Consider the following 18,773-nt stretch of genomic DNA (forward strand, 5'->3'; position numbering starts at 1 on the left):
GGGCTGAAGAACCAGCCGGACGGCTAATATGGGTATCAAGGGAGGCCGGCGTGGGGAGGGGGAACCTCCATGGACCCCCCTCCCGCTGTCTCCAACAACTCCCCCAGAGGGGGTAAGTTTAAAAAAAAATAATAAAAGGATGTGAACCCCCCCCCCAAAAAAAAGTTGGGGTGTGTTTGGTCTGGGATCGGACTCAAACCGAACCAGTCCAGACTCAAACTGGACTAGCCAGTTCCATGCACACCCCTAGCAGGCAGGGAACTCTTTTACCTTGGTAGGATGAAAATGGCAGCTAATCTATCTTGGAGTTGGGTTATGTACCGACAGTGAGGGAGGCTTGGTTGTCGTGTGTGTGGGACAGGGCCTTCTCTGTTGCTGCCCCTAGACTTTGGGATGCTCGCCTGGTGGCTATTCACTCCTCGGTCTCCATCACAGTTTTTAGAAAGCGTGTTAAATGTTGGCTTTTCACCCAGGCTTTCATATTCTTGTCTCTGCTACAGCTTCTTTGTATTTTGTATGGTTATCTTATGCTTATATTTTAAACCTTTTAGTAATATTTATGTTTTTATATTTTCGCTTAATATTTTAATTGTGTACTTTTATAGTCTTGTTTTAACCTTCATGTGAACCACCTTGGGATTGTTTTAATGAAAGGCGGTATAAAATTTAACAATAAATAAAAATAAATACAATATAAATTATGTGCTGAAATCGCTGTTTTAAGCTGTCCCCGGCAGCTGGCGGCCATGTTTGTCACAGAATTATGTGGCTAGAGAGGCCAAGCAAAGGAGAGCTGTTGCTGTATGGAGGGTTTCCTCTAAACTGTGAGTGAAGTGCATTCTGGGATACTTCCCTCGATCCTTTGAGGACCCTGGTCTGTTTTTTAATGTTCCTTTGCTACACACCTGACATCGCTGATGAAAACAGATGCATTTCTGTTTTCATGCTAAGGTTCCCAGTGGGGTGACAGAAGAACAACTATGCAACTCTTCTGGTCAGGAGAGTCATTCTGTTCTCTTCTGGGTCCAGGTGCCCCCACTTGTAAGAGTTCTGGGCCTTCAGGAGCCATCTTATGATGCTGACCCTAGACCCAAACCCTGGTCACCAGACCTGGTGGTCTGGGCTGGTTTGATTCCGTTGTCTTTGGTATGGGATGGCCACAAACATACAGCACAGCAGAAATGTGTGTTTAGCAGCAGAAAATATATATATATTTCAAATATACTGTATGGCGTCACCATATTGGCAAACATAATACAGCCCAGGCACTCTCTTGAGAAATATGAATCAACAGGGTTTGCATATAAAACAATCAGACACAGATATAAATACAGAGACTGACGGACACATGGCCGTGTGCTGAAAGAGACAGAGGCATGCATTTGCATACATTAACATGCGATCATAGTACATATCTGAGGGGTAGATGAGGCACTGGGCATTGCTATAGATGAAGCATTTGAATGGGAAATGACTCGTGTGAGTACTGTAACATATTCTTCTTAGGGGACGAGTCTGTTCTGGGAAGAGCACCTGTTTGCTTGCATGCAGAAGGTTCCACGTTCCCTCCCTGGAAACATCTCCAAAATAGGGCTGGGAGAGACTCCTGCCTGCAACCCTGGAGAAGCTGCTGCCAGTGTGGGTAGACAATACTGAGCTAGATGGACCAAGGGTCTGACTCGGTAGAAGGCAGCTTCCTATATTCCTCCTTCCGAAGGAATTCCATAAGAATGCATGGAATTTCCAAATGGCCATTGACAATTCAGAAATAAAAGGCATTCCCTGGCCCTTTGGAAAGAACCAGGGTTTTTCTGTGGGCAGTCCATGTCATTCATTTTAGTATGTTCCGTAGAGCAACTGCTTTGCATGCAGAAGGTTCCAAGCTCCCTCCCTGGCAACATCTCCAAGAGAGGGCTGAGAGAGATTCCTGCCTGCAACTTTGGAGAAGCCACTGCCAGTCTGGGTAGACAATACTGAGCTAGATAGACCAATGGTCTGACTCTGTACAAAGCAGCGAACAATTTTCCTATAGTGTTATGTGTACACGAAAAAACATATTTGTACACCTCAAGAACAGAATGCGTGGCTCTAAATCCTTTTCAAAGCATGGGATCCATGAATGGGCCCAATCCACAATCGGCTCCTGGGACCAATGCATGTATACTGTACATCAGGGGTTCTCAGCTTTGGGTCCCCAGATGTTGTTGGGCTATAGGTCCCAGGTTCGATCCCCTACAGCATCTTCAGGTGGGGCCAGGAAAGACTCATGTTTGAAACCCTGGAGAGCTGCTGCCAGTCAGTGTAGACAATGCTCAGCTAGCTGGAGCAGTGGCCAGACTCAGTATAAAGCAGCTTCATGTGTTGGGTTACATATTGCTTATCTGAAGGCAATGTTTCCTCAAAAATCAGGGCAGAACCACACAGCATTCTGGCAAACACATGTATCCTAAACATCTGAGTGCTAGTTGATCTGAACACAGACTTGCGTGTTGGGGAAACTCTTCTCTCTGATTATTCCTGGTGTAGGCCTGCCCTGAGTTGTTTCTCACTGCCAGTGGGTATCTTGTCTTCTGCTCTCAGAACTTGCTCTGGTGGGCGGGGGGGGGGATAATTTAAAAAATGGTGGGGGCCATTGGCAGGGAGAATCGGTGCCTGGGAAAATGGCAAAGCACATCCTGTTCCCCTCTGGATACCCTTTGTGTTGGTTTTGGGAATCTCACGTTTGCCACACGATGTACAGGTCCAGCCGAAGTTGTTTTCTTGGAAGGAGACAGTGTTTGAACGATGATCTGAAGCTTCCACATCACTCCCTTAATAGTATTTCTTGCCAGTGCTCCAGGACTTTTGAGAACTCCATCCCAGGGCAGAGCTACAATTGAACAAGGGTGTAGGACCAGATGTGGAACGGCCATTGGGCAATTGTGTTCCATGTGCTGTGACATCATTCACCTACACATGGAAGAGAGAGGCAGGGGGTGGGCAGGCAGGAAGCTGCCCCATCCCTGGCCCCATGGGAGGGAGGGAGGTGTGTGGGTGACTGTGGGAGTCAATAAGAATGGAGGGCAGTGGCCACGGGAGTCACCAAAAGATCTAGCCGTGGGCCACTGCGCACGCCAGGATGCCACCAGAAGGGACAAATGTCCCTGGGCTGCTGAGGGAGAGGGGCCCGACAGCAGAGCCACAACGTGCTCTCCCATCTTCCCTTCCCTCCTTTCTGAAGAAGGAGGGAAGGTGTGGGCTGAGAAGGGACGGAGACCACCTTCACTTTAATCCCAGGGCCCATTCCAAGCTTGTTGGTTCCGTCCAAAGTTTTCGTTTGGTGACTGGAAGGAGCTTCTGCTCTCCAAGACAGAGTTGTGACCATGGAAGAGGGTCCTTCCACTAACAGATTTTTCTTCATGGAAGGCAGGCTTGGGACACAGCCCTCTGAGTTTGCTGTCATGGAGAGCATCTGGCCAGAAAATGCATAGCCAGTGGGTGAAAACACACTGTAGGGTACGTTGGAAATACCGCTCGAAACACGCAGTGTTTCTTACACATCAGTATACAACATGGATTTGCTCACAACATATGCCTTTTCTTCAGTAGCAATATAGAAGAATACAGGTGAAACTCGGAAAATTAGAATATCGTGCAAAAGTCCATTAATTTCAGTAATGCAAATTAAAAGGTGAAACTGATATATGAGACAGACGCATTACATGCAAAGCGAGATAAGTCAAGCCTTAATTTGTTATAATTGTGATGATCATGGCGTGCAGCTCATGAAAACCCCAAATCCACAATCTCAGAAAATTAGAATATTACATGGAACCAAGAAGACAAGGATTGAAGAATAGAACAATATCGGACCTCTGAAAAGTATAAGCATGCATATGTATTCAGTACTTGGTTTGGGCCCCTTTTGCAGCAATTACTGCCTCAGTGCGGCGTGGCATGGATGCTATCAGCCTGTGGCACTGATGAGGTGTTATGGAAGACCAGGATGCTTCATTAGTGGCCTTCAGCTCTTCTGCATTGTTTGGTCTCATGTCTCTCATCCTTCTCTTGGCAATGCCCCATAGATTCTCTATGGGGTCAGGTCAGGCGAGTTTGCTGGCCAATCAAGCACAGTACACTGTATCCTTTTCAGAGGTCCAATATTGTTCTATTCTACAATCCTTGTCTTCTTGGTTCCATGTAATATTCTAATTTTCTGAGATTGTGGATTTGGGGTTTTCATGAGCTGTACGCCATGATCATCACAATGATAACAAATTAAGACTTGACTTATCTCACTTTGCATGTAATGCGTCTGTCTCATATATCAGTTTCACCTTTTAATTTGCATTACTGAAATTAATGGACTTTTGCACGATATTCTAATTTTCCGAGTTTCACCTGTATGTCATTCCATTACAAATATACAATATTTACACTAGAGATGTTGGAAAATAACTGAGTGAAAGGTACGCATTTCTGCCAACGTCTCCCTTGCACAGTGTTACATAATATTACTGTTTCCGATGCCTTCGTTGAAACTGAACTCTTGAGATGCAGACAAACAGAATCTTCTCGTGCAACAGTGTTAGGAAAAAAAGTCATGGACACCATGAGTGGCCATATTGGATTACTAAAGAGAAAACAGTATGACCATTGACCTGAAAAACACAGGTAGATAGGCAACTGGTTTCACACGTATTGCCATGACGGAAAATGTTTGCCATCACAATTTATGGACCATTTTCAAAATCATGAGGACTATGAACTTACTTTTAGTTTTAAACAGAGCAAACCAGGATGTTTGAGAACAAGATCAACAGACCACAAAAATGATATCATGCCTATGAGTCCCAGGGAAGTGCACAAGGATGGGGGAAATGGCAAAACTTTATGAGTGATGTAAGTAATGATGTAAGTAAACCAACTACAAACCAGCTTGATATCACTGCCTAATCATCTGGGATGTATCTTCCTGGGCCAACTTCATTTGGCTACCACAAGACCAGCTCTCCGCCCTTCAACATGGACTGGTGCAATCACTGTATGTGTTCAAAGTAATACCAGTGTAATCCCCTCTGGTACTATATCGGGCAGCAGCGATATAGAAAGATGTTGAAAGGCATCATCTCATACTGGGCGGGAGGAGGCCATGGTCAACCCCTCCTGTATTCTGCCAAAGACAACCACAGGGCTCTGTGGGCGCCAGGAGTCGAAATCGACTTGACAGCGCACTTTAAAACTTGCCCCTAAATCTTGTCCAGGATTTAAGAATAACACATCGCCCGCCAGTCAACACTAGCTAGTCTTGTTAGAGAGTCAACACTGGTTGGATCACTCTGCCTGGACACACAATGGTCACAGTCCAGCACGTGCTGCTTCCATCTCATTCATTCATGCCAAGGTCTTGGGTCTGGCCACAGCTGGACAGATCCTTCCCCGTAACCACAGTGGTAAGCAGAACAACTAGGCCCACAGAGATATCCCTGACGTGGTTAAGACCACAAACCAGTCAGCCTTTCAGTTGTACAGGAACTAGTGCCACTGTCTTAGGAACATAGGAAGCTGCTTTTTGCTGAGTCAGACCATGGGTGCATCTAGATCAGTATTGTCTACACTGACTGGCAATGGCTTTGCAGGTCTCCAGGCAGGAGTCTTTCCCAGCTTTGCCTGAAGATGTTGTCAGGGATTGAACCTGGGACCTTCGGCATGCAAAGCAGATGCTCTGCCACTGAGCAATGACCCCATCCCCTAATGGGAATATCTTACAGCACACACTTGTAGTCACCCATCCAAAAGAAAACTGAGGCCGATCCTGCTTAGCAAAGGGTACCATTCACATTCACTACCACAAGACCAGCTATCCTCCTCCAGGTAAGTTCTGTTATATCTTGGATACTTCCAGAAATCAACTATTTCTGGGAGTGGGTGAACAATACATTGACCTAGGACTAATCTGAGAACGTCAGAACAGCCCTGCTGGATCAGGCCCAAGGCTCATCCAGCCCAGCATCCTGTTTCACAGCATGCCAAGTTAGTGTGGGAGCCAGGAGCTGGGTCATACGGGTGCACCCTACCCAGATTCTTTCCCAAGCATTTCACCAAGGGTGGATGAAAAATGATCTAACCCAGCTCCCAGCTCCCATGTGACCACTCCCCCTGCCTTCTACCTTGTTGTGTGGGTTTACACAACCGCCAATTGGGAATGTGCCCAGCTCTCCTACCCTGGCTGGCCACGCCTCCCACCCGGATCAGGAACAAGGGAATGCGCCTATGGTGTGTTTTATGAGCGAAACCGTTTCAACAACTGGACCACATCTGAATGGAAATTGGGTAGATATGCAAGAATGAGGAATGGCAAATAAAAGATAATTGTGGCGTGGGCCTCATCCACCTTGATGGCTGCCCATTGATGGCCTGTTGGCCATAGCAAAGAACCACAAGATGGTCTGCTTCACGCCAGAACAAGAATCCCATGAAGTGTCAAGAGGTGAGAGATGAAACTTCTGAAAGTGAAACCTATCATTGTGATCTTGTTGCAGATCTCTGGCAAGTTCCCATGAACAGCTTTCATAACCACCTCTACTAGGATATTGATAGCTGGATGAAATCGACTCTCTCCTGTGGATGGTTGAGAGCAAAGGAGGAAGTGATGCAACATGACTACGGGACGAAACAAAAAGGAACAGTAGCTTCCCTCTTGCATTGCCTTCCCTCACAAGCCGACTTCACATTGTCCAAAACTGAAGGTTAAGTTGCTGAGAATCCAAGAGCTGGTATTTGTGATCTTGCATGTGATACGGAGACCTCAGAGCAGGCAATGGGTCTGGGGCGGAGAGAATGTAATCAATGCTAAATTTAATTTCGGACTCAGATTTTCCTAAGGAGGAGCTGTTTAGACTCTCTCGGCTGGCAGTGGCGGCATTTGGAAAAAGCTGAGAAGACTCTAAAAGTTTGGGCTGGGATTCCATAATCTTGTCCGGGCAGGAGATGTTTGGGAAGTCCACCGGGGATAATGCGGGCAGGCAGTCTTGCTCGCCAGTCGGCCTTTTTTCGCGGGGTTCCCGTTTCACGTTCCTCCTCCTCCTCCGTCTCCGGTAATTCCCGTTTTCAAACAAGTCCAGCATCGACTCACATCCTGACGCAAAACTCCAGTAATTCCCTTTACCCTTGTCGTTGCCTTCTGTCCGGGGAACCTGCATTTCATTTAAAAGCAGAAGTTTGGTCAGCGGCTCGTTTCTAAATGAATCAATACCACCTTTACCTGAACAGAAGGCGACTCTGAATGTGAGATGGCGCCTTACAAGATGGAGGTCAAATACACCTTTATACAGCTTATACCTGTATTTGCCCACAGAGGACTCTGAACCTAAGACGACCCCCCATATTTAACAGGAAAGAACTGGGGGGAAACCTCATCTTAGATTCGCGGAGGGGGGGGGGAGTAGTCGGTTTGCTCTCAGAATCGTTTGAATCTAGGTTTACTATGAGTTACCAGCTTTGAAGTGACTGTGTAAAACCAGGCCAAGATGGGAATTTCAGGCCATAAACCACCTTGGCGTGGAGTCACAAAACTTCATTGTTGGTACCCCACCTTAAAACTAGATTCAAACGGTTGTGTGAACAAGCCTAGTCCATGAGGCAGAGTGAGACATTCCCCTCAGGCATTCCCGTGAGGTGGGGGGCACAGGGGGGGAGAAAGTCTTTGCCCTTACCACCACATGTGTCACCCCACTGTCTATTGCCCCCACCTTTCCTCACCCTGAGGGGGCAAGCTACTCACGGATGGGGGGCATTGTATTTGCCTCAGGCAGCAAAGATGTCTAGTGCCACCCTGAGGTGAAAGGACCTGGTTCCCAGACGAGACTGGATTGGTCTCGTCTGGGAACCAGGGCCTTTTGCCTCGGACCCTTCCCTCGAATCCTCGAAGCCCGTATCCTCTCAGGGTGGGCTGGACTTGGAAAGGGTCACGGAAAGGCAATGTGCACAGGCACAAACTGGTCTTTAATATTACTCCAGACAGTCTGACCCATGGGGCCTGGGCCCCCCATGGATTGCTCAGAGCCCCGAATCTCATCAGCCCCCTCCTCCTCCGTGACCTCTTCCAGAAAGGAAGTGCAGCAGGGGAAAGAGCTGGGGGGTGGGGGTGGGGGGGAGCTCCCGGCTTCACCTGCCTCTCTGCTCCTTCCACCTTTATAGGTGCTGTATTATAATATTACAGACGTCAAACAGCATCCATAACAATTGTTGGGTGGGTGTGATTGAGTTCAGTTATCAAACGGGTTTGGCCGTGGGCCTGGGCCTCGGGTCTTTTCAGTACCTAGCATCACCCCCTGAGCCCAAGGTTGACCCCTCACATTCAGAACAGGTCCTGGGCCGAATCCTGGCTGAAGGGAGCCCTGCCTTCAGCCCTTGTGTGCGTGTGTGTGCACTGTGAATGCTGCTGTTTTCCACATCTGCATTCATTTAAACGTGAGGACTGGTGTAAACACACATGACAAGCCGCTGAAGCCCAGGCTCTCTCTAATTATAGAATGGGTAGGTAAATAGGCCCTTCAGTTTGCTGCAGAGTAACATAGCCAGACAGGAACAATGCTCTCTCTCTCTCTCTCTCTCTCTCTCTCTCTCTCTCTCTCTCTCTCTCTCTCCCAGGAGCAGCTGAGACACTGAAGATAACTTTTCCATGATTTCTACGATTTTCTTTTTAAATCAGGACGACAATGTCGAAACTGCAATGGGAGGTTCCCGGGGAACATAGACATATGGGAAGCTGCCATATACCGAGTCAGAACCTTGGTCCATCTAGTTCAGGATGGTCTACACTGACTGGCAGCGGTTCTCCGAGGTCTCAGGCAGGAGTCTTTCCCAGCCCTACCTGGGGATTCTAGGGAGTTTCTTTGGAACCTTCTGCATGCAAAACAAGATGCTCTGCTTCTTAGTTATGGCCTGGTGGTGGTGGTGATGGTAGTAGTAGTAGTAGTAACTAATAAACATTTTTGGTTAGGCTCCCCATAACACAGCTCCTCAATGGGTAAATAAATATTTGATTTTTTGTTTGTTTGTTTGTTTATCATATTTATATACCGCCTGATATGTGTATTTAAAACAGCAGCAAATATAAAACTGAGTTAAAAACAATGAAAAGTTAAAAGAGTTTCATAGGATACAAACAATTAAACAGTTTGAAATTAATTTCAGTCAAAAGCCCGAGAAAACAGGTGTGTCTTGAGGGTCTTCCTAAAAGCAACCAGAGAGGGAGATGCTCTTATTGTGATTGGGAGCATGTTCTAGAGCCCCAGGGCAGCCACAGAGGAGGCCCAGTTCTCCCTGCTAACTGGGCTAAGGGCCATCTTTTAAAAGTGGGGACTCTCATATTTAGCTGGGGGGGGGGAGAGCAAATGGCCCTCAAGGTAAAGTTGTGCTGTCGAGTCGGTGTCGACTCCAGGCGCCCTCAGAGCATCCCTGTGGTTGTCTTTGGTAGAATACAGGAGGGGTTTATCATGGCCATCTCCTGCCGCACTATGAGATGATGCCTTTCAGCATCTTCCTATGTTGCTGCTGCCCGACATAGGGGTTTCCCATAGTCTGGGAAACATACCAGCGGGGATTCGAACCGGAAACCGCTGGCTCCCTAGGCAAGTTACTTCCCCACTGTGCCGTATAAAGCAGCTTTCTATGTTCCTACAAATATCTGGAGGATGGGGCTGTAGCTCAATGGTAGAGCATCTGCTTGGCATGCAGGAGGTCCCAGGTTCAATCCCTGGTGGCATCTCCAGGTAGGGCTGGGAGAGACTCCGGCCTGGAATCTTGGAGAGTCACTCCCAGTTGGTGTAACCAGGGCTGCTCAATTCTGGCCCTCCTGCAGACGTTGGCCTACAGTTCCCATAATCCCTAGCTATTGTGGCTGGGGATTATGCGAGTTCTAGTTCAAAAACAGCTGGGGGCCCCTAAATTGAGCAGGCCTGGACTGTAGACAATATTAAGCTAGATGGACCAAAGGTCTGACTTGGTATAAAGTGACTTCCTATGTCCCTATGAGATGTCAGGGGTTTAAACCTGAGGCCTACCGCATGCAAAACAGATGTTCTACCTTTCCTACAGGTAGACTGTACTACAGCTTCATCCCATGGGGACCATAGTCTATCTAGCTCCATATGGCCTACATGGACCAGTCCTACTTAGAACAGACGGGGATTGAACCTGGGACCATCTGCATGAAAGCAGATGCTGTACCACTGAGCTACAGGTCCATTCCATGGTGCCCTGTCCCTGGCCCAGCTTAGGACCAGGTTACCTGAGAGAGCATCTTCTTCAGTATGATCCCCACTGTATTTTAAGGTCATCTGAAGAGGTCCATCTCTGGTTGCTGCCAGCCTGTTTGGCAGCAACTCACAGGAATATAGGAAGCTGCCATATACTGAGTCAGACCATTGGTCCATCTCTCTCAGTATTGTCTTCACAGACTGCCAGCAGCTTCTCCAAGGTTGCAGGCACGAATCTCTCTCAGCCCTAGCTTGGAGATGCTGCCAAGGAGGGAATTTGGAACCTTCTGCTTTTCCTAGAGGGGCTCCATCCCCTGAGGAGAATATCTTGTGGTGCTCACACTTCTAGTCTCCCATTCATATGCAACCAGGGTATACCCTGCTTAGTTAAGGGGACAAGTCATCCTTGCTACCACAAGACCAGTCTCGGGATCAGACCTTCTCTGTAGCTGCTCCTGGGCTCTGGAATACACTCCTTATGGATATTAGAGGCTTAAGAGCTTTAGGTAAAGTGTGCCGTCAAGTCGATTTTGACTCCTGGCACCCCCAGAGCCCTGTAGTTTTCTTTGGTAGAATACAGGAGGGGTTGACCATTGCCTCCTCCCGCGCAGTAGGAAATGATGCCTTTCAGCATCCTCCTATATTGCTGCTGCCCGATATAGTACCAGCGGGGATTCGAACTGGCAACCTTCTGCATGTTAGTCAAGCATTTCCCCACTGTGCCACTTACACAGCCTTTAAAAGAGCCCTAAAAACACATCTTTTTAGCCTGGCCTTTAGTGAGTACTGAAATGATTTCCAACTAGCTTTAATTCTATTTGTTTTTAATGAGTTATTTATCTTGCTCTTCTCTGTTTTTATATTTGTGAACCACCTAGAGCCAGCTGGGTGAGGCGGTATAAAAATCTAACAAATCAACCAACAAAATGAAAATAAATATCGCTCCGTTTTGCTGCCCATGACTGCTGCTTTGAGAAGCCAGGCATTGAACTTGAGGCCTTCAGCATGCAAAGCAGCTATTCTACTCCTGAACTGTCTTCCGGCACGTGGGATCAAGTGACGTCCACTGTGCCGCTGTGTTTTGAGCACAGTTGGGTCTGGGTCATTCCAAATCTGACCTGGCCATGGGAATCTGTCTTCAGGTGTGTCACCTGGGCTAACATGGGTCCCATTTCAGCCAGGTAGCTCACTGCTCCTGGGCTGGGTGGGGCATTTGCAAGTTGTATGGTGTTGTGCGGGAACTCCGAGCCACACTTTGGGATCCTACCTTGACAAAGCAGCTGTTGAGCGAGAGGTTATGCCGGATGGAGTTTTGCCAGGCTCGCTGGTTCGTCCGGTAATAAGGGAATTTCTTCATGATGAAGTCGTAAATGCCAGAAAGAGTTACTTTGTTGGAAGGGCTCTGCTGAATAGCCATTGCAATTAAAGCAATGTAGCTGCAAGAGAGAAAAGAAGACCATAATACTCCTCTCTATACAAGGATGGGTATATAGGAACATTGGAATGCAGGACGCTGCCTTTTACCAAGTCAGACCCTTGGTCCATCTAGCTCAGTAAGCAGGTGTTCCTCACTGAGCAATGACCCCGTCCCCTAAAGAGACTATCTTCCAACAGACAGTGTAGTCACCCATCCAAATACAAACCAAAGTGGCCCCTGCTTACCAAAGGGGACAATTCATGCTTGCTGACCAGCCACCTAATGGCGCAGCAGGGAAATGAGGTTGCCGGTTCGAATCCTGGATGGTATCTATGGGAAACACCTATATCGGGCAGCAGAGATATAGGAAGATGCTGAAAGGCATCATCTCATACTGCGCTGGAGATGGCCATGGTAAACCCTTCCTGTATTCTTCCAAAGACAACCACAGGGCTCTGGGGTGCCAGGAGTCGACACCGACTCGACGGCACATTTAACCTTTACCTTATCACAAAACCAGCTCTCATTCTCCAAGGGTTTTAGGCAGGACTCTGTCCCACCCCTCCCTGGAGATGCTGCCAGGGATTAGGAATATAGGAACATAGGAAACTGCCATATACTGAGTCAGACCCTTGGCCCATCCCACTCAGTATTGTCTACACAGACTGGCAGCGGCTTCTCCAAGGTGGCAGGCAGGACTCTCTCTCAGCCTTACATTGGAGATGCTGCCAGGGAGGGAACTTGGAACCTTCTGCTCTTCCCAGAGTGGCTCTATCCCCTGAGGGGAATATCTTCCAGTGCTCACAAATCAAGTCTCCCATTCATATGCAACCAGGGTGGACCCTGCTTAGCTAAGGGGACAAGTCATGCTTGCTACCACCAGACCAGCTGAAATATAGAAGCCTCTGGGGAAATTTAGAAGCAGCAACCCATGTAGGTAACGCTTTTCTCAGTTCTCGGAGCACTTCACACACATTGCTGCAGTAACTGGCATGACCATTGGTCCACTGAACACCGTATTGCATACACAGATTCAGGGTTCCCAACCGAAGGTACTCCAGATCTTGCTAAACTACAACTTCCATCATCCCCAGTTACAATTTATTGAGGGTAGGGATGATGGGAGTGGTAGTTCAGCAACATCTGGAGGACCACTGGCCACCATCATAAGCATAAGAAAACATCTGTACAGAAAGCTCTTGTGTATTTAACATCTCACACAAGAGATTGGAAATTTCCAGCTCATTGTGCATGCACATAACAAGTATACTATGTGTCTCTCTCCAGTGGACCACACTGCCCTTGAAACGGCCATATCCATTGGGTGTCTTCTGAAGAAGTTGTTTGCAGTATTGAGTTCCATGAGAGGGGTAGTGGAGTTCAGTGGCTAGAACTTGGACAGAGATCTGGAAGATCTGTGTTCAGGTTCCACACTGGCCATGCAATCTGGCCATTCTCAATTTTGCTTCTCAGTGGATAAAGCCAGGGATATTGATCATTTGTGTCCCAGGGTCAGTGTGTGGATGTATAATACTGGAATTGGTTAAATGCTTCAAAAATGGAATTCTGAGATGAGAATTTAACCCTGAGATAGATGTTTCAAATTTGCCTTCTGCCTGCATTTTGATTGCGACAATTATTGTCCTGACAGGTGATCTGAAGAGCAAGTTTGGCAATGATAATTCAAATATAAGGGAAAGATCCCTACCTAAGCATTCCACAAATGCACACAGTGGGAAATTCAGCCGTTCTTTTCTGGCAGCTGAAATCAAGCAGACGTTTTTTCCATTCGACGAAGACGAGAGAAAACAAGCCCAAGCACGATTTTGTAACTTTTTAATGGAAAGTTTCCCAGAACTGAAACTCCTGTGAATTGCTTCAGATTATGATAGCCCATTGCTTCTGTATTAGAGGATCAACGGTTACCCAGTTGTGATCTTTTAGTTAATTTTAGTCTAATTCTATCTATGTTTACTTAGAAATAAGTCCCACTTCCAGACCTTTCCTCACTTTTCACATACATCGGACTCATACATCGGTAGCTTTAGTGGGACTTGCACTATTTCCTCTTGGACTTCAGTTTTTAATCAATTTAATTGGTAGATTAACCAACTGGAGTTTTGGTTTATTAATCTTAATCAGTGGAACTGAGAATTAAAGACACACTTCTATGGCTGTTTTAACATAACAGGGAATGAAAAGGGGGTGGTGGTGGAAGGGATTTGACTGGCTTCACTTTCTATAAATGATCAGAAAGTTTATGTTTAGTAAATTGCAGGCACTTCTAAACTTCAGAACCTAAAAAAACACACACCTATGCTGTAATCAATTAATTGGATTAAAGGCAGATGAGAAATCGACAAGAATTTATCATTGATCAAGACACAGTTATGATTAGTCAGATTGACCAAGATACTGAGATGCTGGACGTCTTATTTATTTGCCTTGTGTATGCTAAGTAATTTAGCAGCATATAAACTGATGGCATAATCATGAGATTTCCATAGAGAGGAAGAGGGGAATTGAATTCCAGGATAGAGGGTTAGCAGGTCAGCATTATCATCAATTACGACCTCGACAAAATCAGGATATTGACATTCTATTAAAACATTACTTATAACAATTTTCAGTGTTTTACTAGTTTCGCTTATCCTCCAAAACAATGCTATGCAATAGATTATTGATTATTCCCATTCTCCCTATTTGAAAATCTAACCCGAAATCTCCTGCTCTCCTATTATTTTAATATATTATCTGCATTTGAATAGTTCCAGTATAAAAAGCAGTGTCTGAATTACTCCTGAGTAGTCCTCTTGAAACTGAGCCACCCTTGAAAGGAACCCCGGAGTAACCCTATTAAATCACTTCAGCTGGCGGTCAACCGATATTTCCTCTAAAACCGTTCTGGTCCAACTCCTTTCCCCCCAACACCTGGAATGATGCTAATGCTTGATGCTGTTCCAAAAAAACGGCACTGAGGAATTCCCCAGGATTTGACAAGATGATGAGAGAGAGAGAGAGAGAGAGAGGACTTAGAAAAGTTCTGCTTACCTGTACGCTGGTCTAGTGAATTTCTTCTCTTCGTCCGAACTGCAGGCTGGATAATCATCCCCATCATAATTAAAGCAGTTATAGGGATACTGAGTGTTATCAAACATTGTCCTGCTCTTCTTTCAGCTTCTGTGAAGAGAGAGGGGGAAAGAGGAATGGTGATGCTCCTTATGCTCGCTTTCCTCCTCCTCCTTTGCTTCACTTCCACCCTCCCTCCTTTTCCTCTCTCTCTCTCTCTCTCTCTCTCTCTCTCTCTCATACACACACGCTGGTGATTGGTGTTTTGGGGTTTTTTTTTTAAATTCTCCAGTCCCAAACAGTCTCTCTGAATATTCGTGGTGGTGGTGTTTTTTCTTTTTCTTTTTTAATTTTCCATTCCTCTTCTATAGAAAAAGGCAGCGACTTTAATTTACCCAATTCAAATGTGGTAAAGGTCCCTCCTGAACCTTTGAACTTGGGTGTGTACAGTCAGCAGTGTACTGGCCGAGATCTCTGGGTGGTCTCGAACTGGAGAAGAGAGTCAGAAGCATTGCCATTTACATCTATGGCAAACGCAAACAACGCCCGGCGAATAACTCAGGCTTCAAGGCTCCTTTGCAGAAATGGAACTTGGGAGACCAGAGTTCCCCTGCGTTGGCACTGAAAAAGCACAGCAGCAGAGTCCGAGCCGAGCCGGCCGCGTGGTTTATTCGCAAACCCGAAGGCCCCATCACAGGCTGAACACATTTTTAGACAACGAGGCATACGGCCCATCCTGATTTCTTTTCTTTCTTTTTGAAACCTACAATGGGCATAAATTAGATTACCATGTCAGGAGGAAAATGTACATGCAAAGAGGGCAGAACAGAGGAATCCGAGGGACTACTGTCAAGCAGGGAAGTCGAAAGAAAATAGCTGCAGGCAGACATGCAGCTTGTGTGGGCTTTGATCTGCGGGATGAATTAGACTAATAACGCTGTGTGCGTTGGCATCCAATCCTGTAACCATTTTGATCGTTGTTTCCCCCCACCGCCAGCCCCCACCACAATGCTTTGGAGTGGCTTCCAACAAGTGATGTAAACCAAAGACCCATCAGTCAACGGTTTAATTATGGGAAAGGTGGGGGAGGGGAGTTACCCAGACAGTCAGTGATTTTCCTCCAGAAGACGCTCTCGGAGGAAGAAGCATGCATGCAGTTGGGTGGGTTTTATATATAGTTGTGTAGCTGGGTTGGAAAACCTACAGGGAACGTAGGCTCGTTGCTCCAAGGTGGTCCATTTGTTCATTTAGGCATCCTGGCCCAGGGGAAGAACATTTGCTTTGTGTGCGGAAGGTTCCCAGAAGGACTGGGAAATACCTTTCTGAAATCTTGGAGAGCTGCTGCCAGTCAGTGTTGACAGGAATGAGCTAGATAGACTAGTGGTCTCAGTATAAGGCAGCTTCTTATATTTCCTGGGGAAGGACCATAGCTCAGTGGAAGAGCATCTACTGTGTAGGCAGAAGGTCCCAGCTTCAATCCCCAGCAACACCAGGAAGGGCTGGGAGGGAGTCCTTCCTGAAACCTTGGAGAGCTGCTGCCAGTCAGTGTAGAGTAAGACAAGCCTGAGCTAGATGGACCAAGGGTCTGACTCAGTCTAAGGCAGTTTCTTATATTTTCTGGGGAAGGACCATGCTGAGTGGAAAAGCATCTGGTCTGCATGCAGAAGCTCCCAGGTTCAGTGCCTAGCTTTTCCAGGTAGGGCTGGAAATACTGTCGGCAATCCTGCACAGACTGGCAGTGGCTTCTCCAAGGTTGCAGTCTCACTCTCAGCCCTATCCTGGAGATGCTGCCAGGGAGGGGACGCATGCACGCAACCTTCTGCATGCAAGCCGGCAGGTGCCCTTCCCAGAGTGGCCCCCATCCCCTGAGGGGAATCTCTTCCTGGGCTCGCACAGGTAGTCTCCCATCCAAATGCAAACCAGGGCAGACCCTGTTTAGCAAAGGGGACCATTCATGCTTGCAACCCCAAGACCAACTTTGTGCACCTGAGGCAGACTGTCAAATGAGATGCAAGTTTTGGGCGGTATAGAAATATAAATAAATAAATAAATAAATAAATAAATAAATGCCCCCATCATGCACACTTCCCCTTTCTCAAAATGTGGGGGAGTAATTTGTCTTGCTACTGCACTGGCACCACAATAATTTGCTGCCGGAGTCCACCACCTTGCCTTGCCTCTTGGAGTATAGACAATATTTTGTTGATGGTTTCTTTAGCTGGGCTTCCGTATGTACATATTATTATTGTACTGGTCTGTGACTGTAATAAAGGATTGGGTTGGATTGGAGAATCTTGTGTTGGAAGGACCAATGGCCGGCCTCAGTATAAGGCAGATGTCTATGTAACCTATGGATAGTTTCCAGGGCCCTGATCCCTAAAGGGGTCCACTTGCCAGTAGCCGGTAGCTTGAGTCCCACTGGCAAGGCCCGGAAAGTTTCAAAGGTCAGATTTGGCAAAAGTGATTCCTGTGTTTGAAATTAAAAACCTTCTGACCAAAGGTTCTCAGGGTGGCTTACACCATATTTGAACCAGGACCATACTGAAGGGCCCTAGCAACGAAACGAAAATTTGTCCATTTTGTTCACCACAGCATGTTAAAAGAGACCTCTTTAGCTATCACTAAATTCCTGGGCACACAAGGAACTGTTTTAACTGGGAGCTAAACATCGCCAAAATAGATGCCAAGCAAAAAGTATGGGGAGCAGGTTGTGGGGTGCTGGGCAGAGGGGAGAGGGGGGAAAGGCGCAAACTGCCTCAGGGTGTGCCATGGTGGAATTTATGTATAATAATAATAATAATAATAATAATAATAATAATAATAATAATAATAATAATATTGGGGTTGATCCAAATAAATGCCAAGAGTTGGCTGTAGGGTGTGTATTTGTTCAGGCCCCAAAACATTCACTTGCTGCCCCATACAGGGATGACTCCAATGGATAGGCAAGGTGTAGTGGGAACTCCGCACAGAACATTTCCCACTTCCCCATCCACCAGATTGGAACTTTTCAGCAAAGTGTTAGACAACACAGTCATAGCATATTATCACCCTACAGCCTGAATTAATTCTTTTAAAGGGCTCTATTTTTTAAAAGGTGCCTCATTCACACACTCCTCTACCCTCAAATATGCATCAGAAGTCAGTAGAGCCAGGTAGGGAGTAGAGTCTTCTGGCCTCCCTGGAGCCAGGAGACACCTTCAACCTCCCTGGAGCCAGGAGACTCCTCCATCCTCCCTGGAGCCAGGAGACTCCTCCATCCTCCCTGGAGCCAGGCGAACCACTGAGCTTCCTGCCTGACCAGGATCCGGGCTGTGTGAAACCATGCATGCAGGGGTCATCTCCCCTGCAGATTTCAACTGGCTTGGTGCTGACCTCTGTCCCCATCCCAGTCTTTTCTGCCACATCCTCTTGTACCGAAATAGGAAAATATTCTGGAAAGCAGACTGGGAGGTTTGGAGAAAAGAGGATTTTCTTTTAGAAAAGAAGATTTTCTAAAAACTTCTAAGAGGGATCTGGCCCCTTTTCGGAATGCTTGAAAGTGTCAAGCAAGCTTCATTAATAAGATAAATAAATCAACAACATTAATTACCTTCAGTGATGTCGTTGCAAATTCAGAAGTGCAGGCGCTCTCCATCGTAGACCCCATGGCCATGCCCACCCCGACAGCGAGAGAAGCCGAGAAATACCAGCGCTCCGTCCCGGCAGGTCCCCCCTCCACGACATCCCTGATTGCCTTACTTCTCTAAGCATGCAATGTATAGCCAAATCTTCACTCCCCTAATAATGTTCTTTGCCACTCCTTTGCTCCCCCAGACCAGTTATTCTGGAGTCACCCCTGGCCCCATATCAGCTGAAATCAATGAATAAATCGACCTCCTTTTGCTTTCTTAAAGCAGCAAAGAGACATCTAGCCAACATGCGTTTGAAATCCAAATGGCAGGGTATCTTTTGCACAGTTATTTTTTAAGGCCTTCTGTGCTAAATTTCATCCCTGGCTGCATATTTATGACCCATTTGTAAATCCCCCTCAAAGAATATTTATG

At 46.7% G+C, this 18,773-nt stretch overlaps 1 protein-coding gene and 1 non-coding gene across 2 annotated transcripts; one reads left to right on the forward strand and one right to left on the reverse strand.

Moving 5' to 3' along the window:
* Positions 1-6,707: 6,707 nt before the first annotated feature.
* On the reverse strand, positions 6,708-14,816 carry FOXL3 (forkhead box L3). Its single transcript, XM_053275895.1, has 3 exons — positions 14,710-14,816; positions 11,509-11,677; positions 6,708-7,175 (listed from the first exon to the last, which is right to left on the reverse strand). The coding sequence occupies exons 1-3, from the start codon at positions 14,814-14,816 to the stop codon at positions 6,708-6,710; spliced, it is 744 nt and encodes a 247-aa protein (XP_053131870.1).
* TRNAA-GGC (transfer RNA alanine (anticodon GGC)) lies at positions 9,680-9,751 on the forward strand. Its single transcript has one exon. It is a non-coding gene; the product is annotated as a tRNA-Ala (tRNA).
* Positions 14,817-18,773: the final 3,957 nt, after the last annotated feature.

The sequence above is a fragment of the Hemicordylus capensis genome, chromosome 13 (assembly GCF_027244095.1).
Source record: "Hemicordylus capensis ecotype Gifberg chromosome 13, rHemCap1.1.pri, whole genome shotgun sequence".
Lineage (NCBI taxonomy): Eukaryota > Metazoa > Chordata > Lepidosauria > Squamata > Cordylidae > Hemicordylus > Hemicordylus capensis.